This window comes from Rhipicephalus sanguineus, chromosome 1 (genome assembly GCF_013339695.2).
Source record: "Rhipicephalus sanguineus isolate Rsan-2018 chromosome 1, BIME_Rsan_1.4, whole genome shotgun sequence".
In the NCBI taxonomy this organism is placed as follows: Eukaryota; Metazoa; Arthropoda; class Arachnida; order Ixodida; family Ixodidae; genus Rhipicephalus; species Rhipicephalus sanguineus.
Genome location: NC_051176.1, coordinates 174,589,130 through 174,603,676, shown reverse-complemented (window position 1 = coordinate 174,603,676; position 14,547 = coordinate 174,589,130). Strand labels below are relative to the sequence as shown.

Here is a 14,547-nt window from a genome sequence, read left to right as displayed (position 1 = left end):
TGGCACATCTGTAGCTACCCGAGTCGCTTATAACAGGTATTTACCCATCGTTTCGCATGCTTCTACAGATGAACGCTTCAAAATTGCTATTCGAAGGGCCAAGAAGGGAAGCGTCTTGGCATTCTCTGCCACGAGTGAACCACCACTTTCAAGACCGAGCTGAACCAATATTACGACATCTAGATCTCGGCTAGCCATTGAAAGAAATTGCTAAAATATTGCAGCCTTCATTTACTTAAAGCGGTCCTGAACAACTTTTCCAAGTAATCATCGAATGGACTCAGCATCGGAGTTTACTGCGTCACGAATCGATTGCCGCAAAATTTTCTCCAATCCGTCAAGGACGAGCGATGTTACAGTGATTTGTCGCGCGCCTTAAGCTCTTCCTCCCTTCTCTCGTCCTAACAAGCGCGCTGGAAGCTACACAGTGAGGAATGGCACGGGGTATAGAAGACCTTGAGCGCGCGTGATGAAACGCGATCGCTCTCTCCCACTGCGATTTCTGGCGCGAGTGTGGCCCACTGCGTATGTTAGCAGACTATGGAGCGCGGCGCCGGCACGTGGCATCACCCCGTGGCAAGAAGCACGTATGATCCAAACGGCGCTCTTGGTTTATGTCAGTCATCGGCCAATGGTCGCAATCTACCTGCATGACATACAGCCGGGGCACTGCCCACCGAAGAGAGGGAGGACAGACCTCTGTATGAAGACAGCGCGCTTGACAAATTTGCAACTTCGTGGTTTCTTGCCATGCACGACTGCAGGATTTGACTGAGAAAGCAGCGCCTGCTTTTCGCACCATGCGTTTTCTCACCAAGCCTGAGTAATGGCTCACCACCCCTTTAAGTGCTACCCTTATCGCCGCACTCTCCAAACTCTCTCGCTTCACTTGCGCGATCCTAACACGGCGCCACCCCTCGGCAGAAGAAAATCCTACGCTTCTCAAGAAGTGCTGTGCAATTTCAATGAAGTGCAGCGACTAGTTTTGTCTAAGGGCGGCGGCACGATCGCTTATCTCGAGTCGAGGTGGCGTGTAGAGTGGAAGCGCATTCTAGAATGCGAGATAGCCTTTAATGGGCGAAATAAGCCGAATAATAGAGTATACAAAGCCCAGGCGATCCCTCATGTTGGATAATTGCTGGTCCCAAGTGCGGACTACATTGACCCAACATACTGCGGCAATATACGGTGTGTGACTATTTCACACAAGCATTTACCTTATGTTCTGGCGATGTAGCAGCGTCACTACTTATAAACTGTTCGCAACAAATTCCCCTTGCGTGTTTTATTTCTTTGTCACTGGGACTTTGTTTCTTGCGAGGTCTTTGTGTCGTGTTCCGGGGATTCCGGGCATGAAGACGCCGACAGTACTTAAACATGCTTTATTCGCATGCCAGCAACATAACGATAACCACACTCTAAGAAAAAAAAAGAGTATAGATGACTCTCTTCTGAGAGTTCTGACTTGCCACGTATACGACTCTCTTTAAAGAGTCACGGTGACTCTCTTGATGGGTCAGAGACGGCGCACTGTAGGAGAATACCCTGACCCGCTAGGAAGAGTGGAAGAACTCTTATCCGAAGGATCACATTACCACTTATGAGAGAGTCAGGCGAATCTTGCCGGTAACACTCCTACGGGGGGCAAATGACGCACACTGAAGCGTCAAGCGACTCCACAACTATATTAAGTTACTCAATTGATCCATTCTCCACTTATGCGCGACTACTGTTGGAAATAGTGAAGTATTCATTTTAAGCAAGTCCAATAATACTTGCCATTGTGCCCAGCGGCTACAAAAAAAAAATAATAGTTCAATTTTAGCATTATTTTAATGAAACTCGTCAAAACAGCACACCTTCTTCAGCAGAGTAACATAGAAAGCGCGAAAAGATGGTCTGTGATTTCCAATTAAGCCGTTGAGGTATTCCTTATTTACATGCTTGTGTGAGTATAGCCAACTGAAATGTGTGACAGTGATGTGCATAGTGTCATATGGTGCAAAATAAACTGCAGGAATCGGCATCATGTTTCCATAGTTATTCCTTATGATTATCAATAAATCAAAAAGTCGTGACGGCTGGAGGCATCAGACTTGTGACTTGTTATGTGCGACTTGCTTGTTACTTGCTATAAACACGATAGCTAAGGAAATCAGTTCCAGCCTTGAGGAAGACAAGTCCACTTGTCGAAACGTTGGCTCGAGCACCCACCTACTGTTTACGGATTTTTTCATGACTTGCTATGTTGTCACTCCTGTTCAGCGTGATCAGCCATGAAAAATTTTATTTGAAAAGCAGAGCGTGATATTATGAGAAAACGGAATTGCAGTACGCGTTTGCAAAAACTACACAATAAGTGATTTACACAGACATAATGCAGGCTCACAACAAAACAACAAATGCAAACAGGCATGGTAAGGAACTAAGTTTTTTGTCGTTATCGTGTAAAACACAACTTGCAAATAGTAGCTTTTGTAACACGTCACTTGGCGACAAACTTGCAGCACAAGATGATGTGAGCCTCTTTTTAACAATAAACGAAATTATTTTAGGCTCCCATGGGTGCCACTCACCTCTTTTCCTACGTCGTGTTGTCCAACCAAAGGAAATGTAGGACCGACTGCCTCGTTGACAGGGCGAACGCCGCTGTTGATTTTCTCATCACGAGTGCTGAGGCGCGAGACCATAGCGACACCTTCGTTTCCCCGAGTGTGGCTGTCAGCTAGAGTGAAGAGGCGGGAGAAGCGATCCGGGATTCTGGGGATAACCAACACACACACACTGATTATTTGTATTTAAAACCACCCTCTGTTCAACACACCGTTCCTGTACACACATCTGACACGTTTGTTTCGTTTTAAATAATTTCGCACAGAAAACAAATTTTCACGTAAAGGAAGGCGAGAACTTCGTCTCGCAATAGGTACTGGCTATGCACGAATGAAAGCACTTCTTTTCTGAGAAATCGCTTCAAAATTTGCTCTGAGTAAGTCCGGCTTTGCGCCGGAATATTCCAACACCCAAGTGCACCCTCCGGCAGCCAGGAGTACGTGGTGAGCGGTTGATAATCGCCTGTTTTACAAACGTAACCCATCCTTAAATACTCAGATAAACACATGCGAGTACGAGCGCCCGAACGACACCCAGCGCGCACGAACGCCGTCTACGTCGAGATCAGACATGTCATATGCTGTAATTACCGCGCATAGCTCCCACAGCCACGTACACTCACTCGATTCTGTTATAACGTCAAACGTCATCGCAGATGTAGGCGGACCCCGAAAACAGCAAACAGAAATCAAGGAAAAGAGTGCACTGCGGCGGCCACAACAACGCGCGCCGTCGAAAGTCTCGAGCTTTTCAAAACCTTACTGGCGAGGCGTGTCCAACTTAAAGGGACACTAAAGGCAAATAACAATTTATGTCAGAGTGAAAGCTCAATGTATGCCAACGTCTAAAACGGCAATATTATTAACAGCAGTGCCATACTTACCGAGAAACTAAGCTAAATGTATCACACGATGAGCGCCACGAGCGGGACATCTTGGAAATGATCCCGATGACGTGAGAGAGTCCGACTACAATTTATCACTCGTAATCAAACTAGCTGCAATAAAAAAAGAACCTTCCTTGCATCAAGAGACGTAATAAAATGCTCCTTGTTCATTTCTGTTTGATTCATAAAAAAATAACCTCTTTGGCGTTGCCATGGGGAACGGCGCGCGTGGTTCAAAGGTTCAGTTTTCGCCGAACTGCGCTCGCCCAGCGCCCTGCTTTGCTCACGCGGTCGCATCTCAGCGGTAGTTTCGGTATCGCGTACTGCCGCGTGTGTTTTGCGTGCTTGTGAAAGTCGCTCTGGCAGAAAGTTCGACAAAATGCCACATGCATGTGATGTTGCCGGATGCCCGAGTGGTGCACGCCGCCAGTGCACGCCGTTGCGCAGTAAAGGCGAGCAACATTGGGCACGGTAGCAGTGACATGAGAAAGATCGCTGTCAGGCGGGTGATTTGAAGTGCGCTAACGCGATGCGGACAATTAAAACGTGATTTTATTTCAATATAAGCACTTCCTTGGCACAAAAGTAGCACTACGAGGTTCCTGGATCACTATTTCAACAATCGACGTCGACTTAACATTTGCCTTTAGTGTCCCTTTAAGTGACTGCCGCGTACGTGCTGGAAACATCGTACTATATCTGCATCTTAAACTACTCGCTTACCATTATATATAGCGCGTCTAAGTGTTCTGTGGACAGACTTTTTTTCACGTTCCCACGCGCGCAAGCATGCTGGACACTTAATGTCGATGGAAATGTCATTATGAAGTAGACTAAAGTGCATCTCAAAACAACATCTTGCACCTTCCTGCAATGTGCGAACACAATGTCCGATCAGCAAACAAAGACCCTTGATAATTGTTTGCATCGCTCATTTTATGGGAGCTTGTACAGCAACGCGTATAACGGTGTCAACTCGTTAAGTGACAGTTTTAGTATGGAATCCGCCACAGCCCCGCGGACGCAGGCTGCTGTTGGAAATGGCTGGCAACCTACTTCCGCAGAGCTGCTGCAGACGCCCAGCTAAAGCTGTATAATTAGTACCTACGAAAGCTGTACACTCACCGTTAACAGGCAAACGTGGTCCGTGTCCGCAGCTCCATGAATATTCCGCCCTCCAAGCGTCACTTCGAGCACGGAGCCTGGCGTCACCGTCACCGAAGATGTGCATGTTCCCTCGAACACAAAATTACAAAACAGGCAACTGACGCTACCCGCGCAACCAACTTAACGCATTCCAAAAGACCGACGAGACTGAGAGAGGAGGCGGAGGTGCCACGCCAGCCAGCCCCGCTCTGTCGGCGAGCCTTGGCGCTACGACGGCGCCGAACGGCAAACGCGCGATATGTACTGCGTATACGGCGGCGCCTTCATCACCGAAGTCCTGTGACTCCTTCAGAAGTACTAACTCTTTTTCTGCTTCTATCTACAAAAAAGGGGTCAAATGGATACCCGAAGAGAGTCACGGTGCCGTGACCCTCTTTTGACTCTTTTTTTTTCTTAGAGTGCAAGAGTGCCAAAGGAAGAGTGCCCCTGCCCAGCCGTGCGCCAAGCGCTTTTATTCACATCGTGGGCGAGGGTGCTGCGATATGGGCCACGTGACAGTATCGCGCGAGCATACGTGCACAGATATGCGACATCCCCCCACACTTATTTGGACCTCCAAGCGCCCAAGCGTTGTCTGAAAAGTTTACGGCATAAAGCGATCAGGTGCGCGGCGCTGTCTCTGCGGGTAGCGACGTTCGCTAGTAGCGTTTGAACTGTCCGCCGGTTCACTTAGTGCGGTAGGCGTGCTGTCGACGTCATTTGATGAGTCGGCGGCCGGGAACGGTGCTGGAAGTTCTTGCCGTCTTCCACCGAAGGGCAGATCGAGCTCCGCGGTGATGTCGGTGTTATCGTTGCGGATGTGATTTTGGTGACGCACCCACTGGAACACACCACTACACTCAAACGATATGACACTGGTCCCGTGCGGACCAGTGTCATATCGGGCCAGTGACATCGTGGGCGAGGGTGTTGCGATATGGTCCGCGTGACAGAATATCGCGCGAGCACACGTGTACAGATATGCGACAGTTTGCCGTTTTTCTGCATGTAGGTCCAGAACAGTACCCAAGCCTCTACGATGCGCAAACATCTCTTTATATATATTTTTGGTTAATAAAAACAACAAATTTTCTCTTTCTGAGAGTGAAATGTAAAACCTTAGCCTGACCAATTCAATAATAACAAAATATCTTAGATCACCATGCAGCAAAATTCTACATAGACATTATTTCAGTACAGCTTCAAGCAAATTATTTTTGTCCTTACCAGTGACTCCCCATGGGCTCCCCGCCAGCGCTGTCACCATCGTCCCCCACTCGGCACGACGGCAGAGAGCATAAGACTGGCATACAAGGAAACTAAAGGAAGCCTCATGTATAACAGAACATACTTGGATTGCGTTCTTGCTGCCATTATCGGAATTGCACGAAGGAACAAGGAATTATTCATTTTAGCTTAAGATAGCCGGGCATGGACGATCACATATACAGCAAGAGGTCCGATGGCTTTTTATTGAGAACTTTTTTTTTGTTACAGGCACCAAATATTGAACGCTGATATGATAAATGAACTGTAGCGATCGACACAGTCAAATAGCAAATGACACGGATGTGGCATTTGTTTGCGAGCAACTTACAAGTTAAGCGGTGTCGAGGAAAGACATCGATCGGAAAATCGCATGCCAGCTTCCACAAAGACTTCGTCGTTCCCACTGTGGTTTAGCTCGCTGGCTGGTGCCATTAATTATTAAACTGTCACATCATAAAGACAGTCTATTACGAGCACACACGAAACGTATTGCACTGTTTCTTCTTTTTTCGAAGGTCATTGGTTATGTATGTTCTGTACGTGAATACCTCAAGATAACCTTTCAAGGCTGTTTACAAGAGTAAAAAATAGATGCGCTTGTTAACGCTTTAGGATTTGACATTACAATAATACCCCTGTCACACGGCAAATCTAATGTCATTTACGGCTAATGTCATTCGTTTGTAATGCCATTTGTTTGCTGTCACACGGGGAAACTAATGTCATTCGATGAAAACCACATATCCTGTCGAATGAGTTCCCGAAACACATTCGCATTCGATTTCGGACCAAATGCGTAGTCTCGACGCCAGGGACCTTTTAGGGAGATGACTGTTGACTTATGTATAGGTAACTTTTGTAATTCGTAAATATCTTATTCTTTACTAGATTAACTTATTACTGGTTCGATGACTTAACAGCACGCGTGAAAGTTTCTAAAAAAAAGCTACTCTCAACTACAGCGGCTGGACACCGGCCATGTTTCATTTGTGCTCTCTTGTTGCCTGTAACGCGAGTGTTGATCGTCCGACTGCATGTGTTTTGGTGATCAAGGTAGTGACTACACGAATTAGCTACCGCTCTCTCATTTCTGCAGCCGGAGTGTCAGTCGTGCTCCCACGCTTCAGTTCACTGTGCCATCCATGCACTGTACGCACGCCCGGTCATATCGTCGGCCATGTTGGTTTCCGCTTGGTTCTTGGCTTGACTGTGTCGTGCAGCTGTGGCAAGTTGTGTGAAACGGCTGCGTTTATATTGTTGGAGCAGCTTTTTAGCGATAGAAATTTACTTTCGAGGATACACGCATGCTAGACGCAAGTGTTAATAGATTTTTATTTCTCCCAAAGTCACGGCTCAGGAGGGCTGAGGTCATGGCCATCATTTTAAAATGATATTTATTTTCGTCGTGTGACAGCAGGCAGGTAAAATGACATTATGTTAACCTAATGTCATTCGTTGTAAATGATCTTAGATTTGCCGTGTGACAGGGGTATAAGGGCACTAGGTTGCGTCTCTTTAAATGTAATTATATTGACACTAGACGTCATGTTGTCTAAATAATGCTTCTACAATAAAGAAAGAAACTTCATGAACTTTCAGTCTTTGTAGTCGGTAAAGGGAAGTCAGTAATATTATTATTTCGATGCGAAAGTGTATAGGAGAGGACACTTCACCCTATTAAATCCGAGTATGTGAAACACCGTTCAAAATTTTTAAATATTTATTTCTCGTGTTCTTAGGGCCACTGAGAGCACCGCTATTCATTAAAAAAATTGAAGAGATGGCCTTTGAAATAATTATGAGATGTTGCATATATGTTGCAACAATAGGCACTGGGCAACATTGAAGAGATTTTATTCCCCTCTGTCTCACTATTTTTTTTTCTTTTTATTGATTGTACTGAAAATCATTGTACTGCCCAACTACCGCGCTCTCGAATGAGAGTAGCAGTATTGTAAATAAATAAATAAATAAATAAATAAATAAATAAATAAATAAATAAAAATAGCAGCACGGGGCAATAATGTACAAGACAGACTCCAAGCCCAGCGGACAAGTTATTTATTAGCGCCGTGTCATTTAGCACATATCACATAAAAATAGTAAAAAGCATAAGTATGCCTGTTCGAAATCTACCTACTAATGGTAACCTACAAAGCACAACTACGAATTTACAGCATCCATATTTAGCGTGTACCAAAATAAATACATATATCAGCTGTGAGGAAGACGCGCCTCCATCCAGCAGCATCACCAACGCTCGGCTCGCTCGGCTCGTGGTTCGCATCGCTGCTGTGCCTCTGGACGGTTCTTCTCGCTGCCTTGCTGCTGGCAACCATTACGTCCTAGAACAACCAATAAACCTCTTCACATTTGGTGGAGGGTGCTGTTCATCCCCGTCGCTACACCCTGGAGCTGCGTAGCCGGACGATTCCGCCGTTCATGACTGACAACGCAAACCTATCGGCGCCTTCGCCCCTGTCCGCCACCTGCACCGGGCTTCCTCATCTACGAGACCCAAAGGTCTTCAGCGGTGCAGATGAGACCGACGTGGCAGACTGGCTTGACCACTACGAACTGGTGAGCGCGCATAATAAGTGGGATGACCCCGACAAGCTAGGCCACGTCAAATTTTATCTCACTGGCGTCGCCGAATTGTGGTACAACAACCACAAAGACAACGTCCCCACATGGACCGTCCTCAAGACGTCCTCCTCTGAAGTGTTCGGTCGACCGGCTGTCCGCAAGCAGCGCTTGCGCGTCCGCTCACAGCATACTGGACAAAGCTTCACAAGCTATACGGAGGTCGTCGTCGACCTTTGCAGACGTGTCAACGACACCATGGCCGAAGCTGAAAAGATCAAGCAAATCCTAAAGGGCATTGACGGCGGCGCATTCCAAATGAGCTTGGCTAGGAATGTGGGCACATTTTCAGAAGTCGTCAGCTTGTGTCAGAGCTACGACCAGTTGAAGAAGCAACGCGCCCTGACTCGGCAGCCTCCGCGGAGCGGCGAGTCGCTGTGCAGTCTCGACACAATGTCTGACCATTCGACGTTGCTTCAGCAGGTCCGGGGCTTCGTCCGCGAGGAAGTTGCCCGCCAACTCTCCTTAATGCCATTTACTCACGAGCCCACCACCCGTCTGCCCGCCCCGCTCCGCACTGTTATTACGGAGAAGGTTGCCCACGCTGTTCCCTTGCACTTCACGAGCCGCCTCCATCCAGCCCTGTTCACAACGCGCGTCCAGCGCAGCCTGTGGCCGCCTCTGTCGCCTATGCGCAAGCCGTGCAGTCTGTGGCCGGGTCTCTCATGTATGCGGAAGTTGTGCGTAGGCTTCCGCAACTACCTTACACCACGCACTCACAGCCCACGCAACCGCCTGTCTATACTGCATCTTGAGCAGCACCGACAATCGCCAATCCAAGGAAGACGCCCGATAATCGACCGATTTGCTACGCCTGCTACACTCCCGGACACGTCGCTCGCTATTGCCGCCGTCGCCCCCAAACTTTCGACAACTGTGCCCGGTCGTCGCAATCCGGCCCTGCCCCCATAGCCGGCCCTGCCCCCAATACGTTCCTGGCCCATCACCGCGCGATGCCTCTACTCACCGCCCTGACTTCCGGCCGCAGTGCTCACCATCTCCTCAGCGGCGATCGCCCTCCCTCATGCGTCGCCGGCCCGCACCCTCTTACCAGGAAGACTAACCGCCGTAATTCAAGAGGCAAGAACTGCGCCATCTTCGAACTGACCAAGCCCTCACTCCTCCCCTGCTAACCTGGTCGCCATAACTGTTGAAGGTGTTCGTACTTTTGCACTTGTGGACACCGGCGCAGTCGTTTCTCTCATAGCCGCTAATCTATGCCATTTATTACGCAAGGTAACGACGCCGCTTTCGGGACTGTCGCTCCACACCGCAAGCTCGCAGCAAGTGACGCCTCCCGCACCCTGCACTGCAAGAGTGTTCATTGAAGGCAATCTGTACATCGTTGAGTTTATTGTTCTTTCTGCCTGTTAGCATGACGTCATCCTGGGGTAGGACCTCCTATCCCGCCATAATGCCGTCATCGACTCCGCTCGCGCCGAAGTTGAGTTCTTACCATTGTGTGACGCCCCATTACTTGACGCTCTTCATCAGCCGCCTAAGTTACTCGTTCGTGAGCATACTGACATTCCGCCTGGCACCTTCGCACTTGTTCCCGTTTCCTGCAACGCGCTTTGCTCGGTCGCCACGTTGAAAGACCCTTCTGGCCGCCTAGCGCGATGGGCACTCCGCATCCAGGAATACGCCATTCGCGTCGTATACCGCTGCGGACGCAAGCACTCTGACGCTGACGTCCTCTCCCGCTCCCCTTTACCTCCAGATCCAGCGTGCGGAACCACTTGCTCCACCCCTTGTCATCTCTTGATTTCAACTCCATTGCCACCGAACAACGTCGCGATCCATGGATCGCATCTCTGCTTGATTATCTATCTGGCACATCCATCCTTCCTGTATCTCGATCCGTCCGACGTCAAGCTTTCCATTTCACCATCCGCGATCGACTGCCTCATCGCAGTAACTACGCTGCCGAGCGTAGTTACTGCGATGACACCCGCCTGACATCCACGCAGCTTGCGATCCCAAGTATGCGTCTCTCTTCACGACGATCCGCAATGTGGCTACGCCGGGGTGTTCAAGACATACGAACGCCTTCGCCATCGCTATTACTGGCACGGCATGTACAATTTCGTGCGGAAATTCGTGCAGTGCTGTCCTGACTGCCAACGACGCAAATCAACACCTTTACGTGCGACTGACGCATTGCAGCCGCTTCCATGCCCTGCCAAGCCATTTGATCGCGTGGGCGTTGACCTCTACGGTCCCCTTCCAATGATCCCACATGGCAATCGGTGGATTATAGTGGATGTCGACCACCTGACACGCTACGCCGAAACTGCCGCTTTGCCGAACGCTACCGCTCGGGATGTCGACTTTTTCATTTTACGTCACTTTATCCTTCAACATGGCGCCCCTCGAGAACCCCTTAGTGACAGAGGCCGCGCTTTCCTCTCCGAGGTCGTCGAAGCTCTGCTCTCGGAATGTCATGTCATTCATCGGACAACCACAGCATACCACCCGCAGACTAACGGGCTCACGGAACGGTTTAACCGCACGCTGGGTGATATGCTCTCGATGTACGTCGCATCCGACCATAGCAACTGGGACCGTGTTCTCCCCTACGTAACATTCGCATACAACACCGCGATACAAACTACCGGATTTTCGCCTTTCTTTCTCCTTTACGAACGCGAGCCTTCACATACTATCGGCACTCTGCTTCCCTACCGTCCTGATGCTTCCGAGTGTCCACCTGTCTCCGAAGCTGCTCGACAAGCCGAAGAGTGCTGCTAGCTCGCCCGCACGTTTGCCTCGCCAAGAGCAGCAACGCCAGAAATAAAACTGCAGCACCTTACTTCCAGATCCTAGCTATGCCCCAGGATTTCTCGTATGGCTATCTGTTCCATCCCAAAATCCGTCCAGCAGCATCGCCAACGCTCGGCTCGTGGTTCGGATCGCTGCTGTGCCTCTGGGCGGTTCTTCTCGCTGCCTTGCCACTGACAACCATTACGTCCGTGAACAACCAACAAACCTCTTCACCAATCAATAAACCTCTTCATTTGGGCCTCATGGAAAAACAATAGGAAAGGCACATTTTGTCAGGAAGGTCGACACCACTCGTAGATCTGTTGTAGGCAGCAATGATCGGTTGACGCTCTAAAATAACATTCTTTTTCTCCTTCTTGTCCTATCTTTTGACAGAGGCAAGCGAGTTGACACAATTGACGTTAGAATAATAACAATTGTTGGAGTTTGACGTCCCGAAACCACGATACGATCATCAGGGACGCAGTAGCGGAGGACTCCGGAAATTTTGACCACCTCGGGTTCATAACGTGCGCATAAATCTAATAATAATAATATCAGGGTTTTAACGTCTCAAAACCACGATATGATTATGAGAGACGCCGTAGCGGAGGGCTCCGGAAATTTCGACCACCTGGGGTTCTTTAACGTGCACCTAAATCTAAGTACACGGGCCTGAAACATATTCGCCTCATAGAAAATGCAGCCGCCGCGGCCGGGATTCGATCCCGGGACCTTCGGGCCAGCAGTCAAGCGCCATAACCACTAGACCACCGTGGCGGGGCACCCAAAATCTAAGTACACGGGCCTCAAGCACTTTCGCCTCCAACGAAAACGCGGCCGCCGCGGCCGGGATTCGATCCCGCGACCTCCGGGTCAGCAGTCGAGCACCATAACCACTAGACCACTGCGGCGGGTTCAGTGCAGTTAGAAAGGAAAGTCGCAGTGTAGTTGTCATACCACTTCACGGTGACCCTTTCTTTTGATCATACGAGGCAACTCAAGTGTCGTAGTTACCCGGACCTCTTGGTATACGCCAACCATACTGCTTCACAGTTGTAGCAATATGCTAAAGGTAGCTAGTGTTGGACAATGGTGGCTAAATGACAGATAATATTTCTGAGTTTTGTCATATGCTGATCAAGTGATGCAAGTACAAATAATGCTTTCGCGATATCTGGTAGTTCCTCAGCAGGAAGTTTCTGCTGCATCTTTCTTTCTGTCTCTCTCTGTCTTTTTTTTTTTTTTGTAGGAAACGTATCATCTTGGGAGAGCATCTGAGTCGGCTAGCATACTGACTACGAACTTTTTTTGCGCTTCGCGAGTGGTCCAATCAACACTCCGCCCACCTTATAACCGGGATCAGCCCTTGCAAGTAGTGGATGACGAGAAATGATCAGAGCGAAATAAATTGATGCTATCTGAGGCCTGCTCTCTAGAAACTTGAGCACTATCTGGATTGAGATTATTTTAGCCCGCTGTACTTCACGAACTCTGTACTTCACGAGATACGCGCCACTCTAGCCTTGCATAGCTGGTGAGAGTCTTTTCGCGCACAGGTAGTAGAACACAAAATCGGAAAGCCACTTGTTGTGTCTTTTTGGACTGTTCGATTGTTTATGTTTTTGCTTTCTTGCAGGCAAAATGCAGGCTGCTGGCCACCGCACTCGTAGCACTGTTTCTGGCAAACCAAGCTGTCGCTGATGGCAAGAAACCGAAAGGGATTGCGGACAAAGTTGGGGCCAAAGATTCGTCTGACAGTGACCTGATCGGCGAAAGCACGGGATACAAGCACAGGCGTATCAATAAGGCATCTTCGCTCGAAGTGGACACTCCTTTGGAGCCCGTCGGCTACCAACACCAGGAAACTTACGAACGCCCTGGGTACGCCAAGGGTTACGCAAAGCTTCGAGGCGCGACGTATGGCAAGATCAGCTACAGCCGTGATGATTCCTACCGGAAGGAGCCCGGTTACGAAAGTCCGTCGCTGCACGAGAGGGTCAACTACGGCAAAGTGAAGTACAGCCACGGAAGCGACGACGCTGAGGGCTACAAGGAGAGCGACGACTCTAGACCTGGCACCGCAGCTTATGACGGTAACACGTACAATAACGATGGCTACCTGACGCCCATCTACAATCGAGAAGACTACGTCCGAGGGAGTCACCACAGGGGAATCTATCGCCACAAGAGCCGCCCGCGCGGAATGTCCTACATACCGGTCCAATACGCCCGCGAAGTGTACACGTACGAACAAGGAGACCAGCCAGCTAGAGGACAGGTCGGCTACTCCTCACGGGTCCACAACAACAAGATTGGCAGCAGCAGCTCGGTGTTCGACGGGGGTAGCTACAATTACGCCGACACCGATCGTTACCAGACCGAGGGCGGCGACTACGATTTCGGCTCGAACAAGCCACTTTTGCAGCCGGGCTCTTCTATTCAGGGCGGCCTAAGCATCTTTGGTGGTTACGGACAGGGAAATGGCAACTTGCGGTACCGAGACTTTGTCCCGTATTACGGCTCGGACGGATACTACAGCCGCCACGACAACGGAGCTTATGGGCTCCAGAGCTATGGCTCCGGCGTTCGTGAAGCTCAGGCCAAGCCGTACGAAGAGTACAGTAACGCTCTAAACGAAGGCGGTTTCGACGAGGCGTACGCAGGGCAGAGCCAAAGGTACGGCGCGAAGTTCTCGTCGGGGAAGAAGACGCAGAAGCAAAATGGCAGGAACCGCGGCGGGCTAGGAGCATACATAGTCGGCGTCGAGTACATCGGCCGCACCCCGGTTCTCGTGCAGTCACAACCGCCGCGCAACGCACCCTCCAAGGACGAACCCTATTGGAAGTGACGACCCCGACTGCTGCAGAGACATCTATCGCCCCCCCAAATGTATATCACTCATAAAGTTGTCGCCCTCAGTGTAGCTCACATCAGGCCCTGCTGTGTCCTTTGGAACTTCCGAAATTCGCCACTCATGGCGGTCTTTTGCGTACAGTAGGTTCTCACTAATCTATGGTTGCCACAAAACACCGTTGATGATGATGCATCAGCGGAGAAGCAGAAACCCGTACAAATTGTTTCACACTACAGACAAAAAATAAACAAAAATTGTTTTATCGTAAACACTGAAATTCTGTTTGTTCAATACGAGAACGCTTCTTCCACCCCTCCTCGTACTCATAGAAAGCTCTTATGCTAGAATTGTTCGCAAAAACATAGTGAAT

General features: G+C 49.4%; 1 protein-coding gene across 1 annotated transcript in view; it reads left to right on the top strand.

Moving 5' to 3' along the window:
• The window catches only part of LOC119402642 (uncharacterized), a 36,249-nt gene extending 22,010 nt beyond the window's left edge, over positions 1–14,239 (top strand). Inside the window, exon 2 of the mRNA XM_037669766.2 lies at positions 12,960–14,239. Within this exon, the coding sequence (XP_037525694.1) occupies positions 12,960–14,171 (1,212 nt within the window). The 3' untranslated portion in view covers positions 14,172–14,239. The remainder of the gene's footprint in view (positions 1–12,959) is intronic.
• The last annotated feature ends 308 nt before the right edge of the window (positions 14,240–14,547 follow it).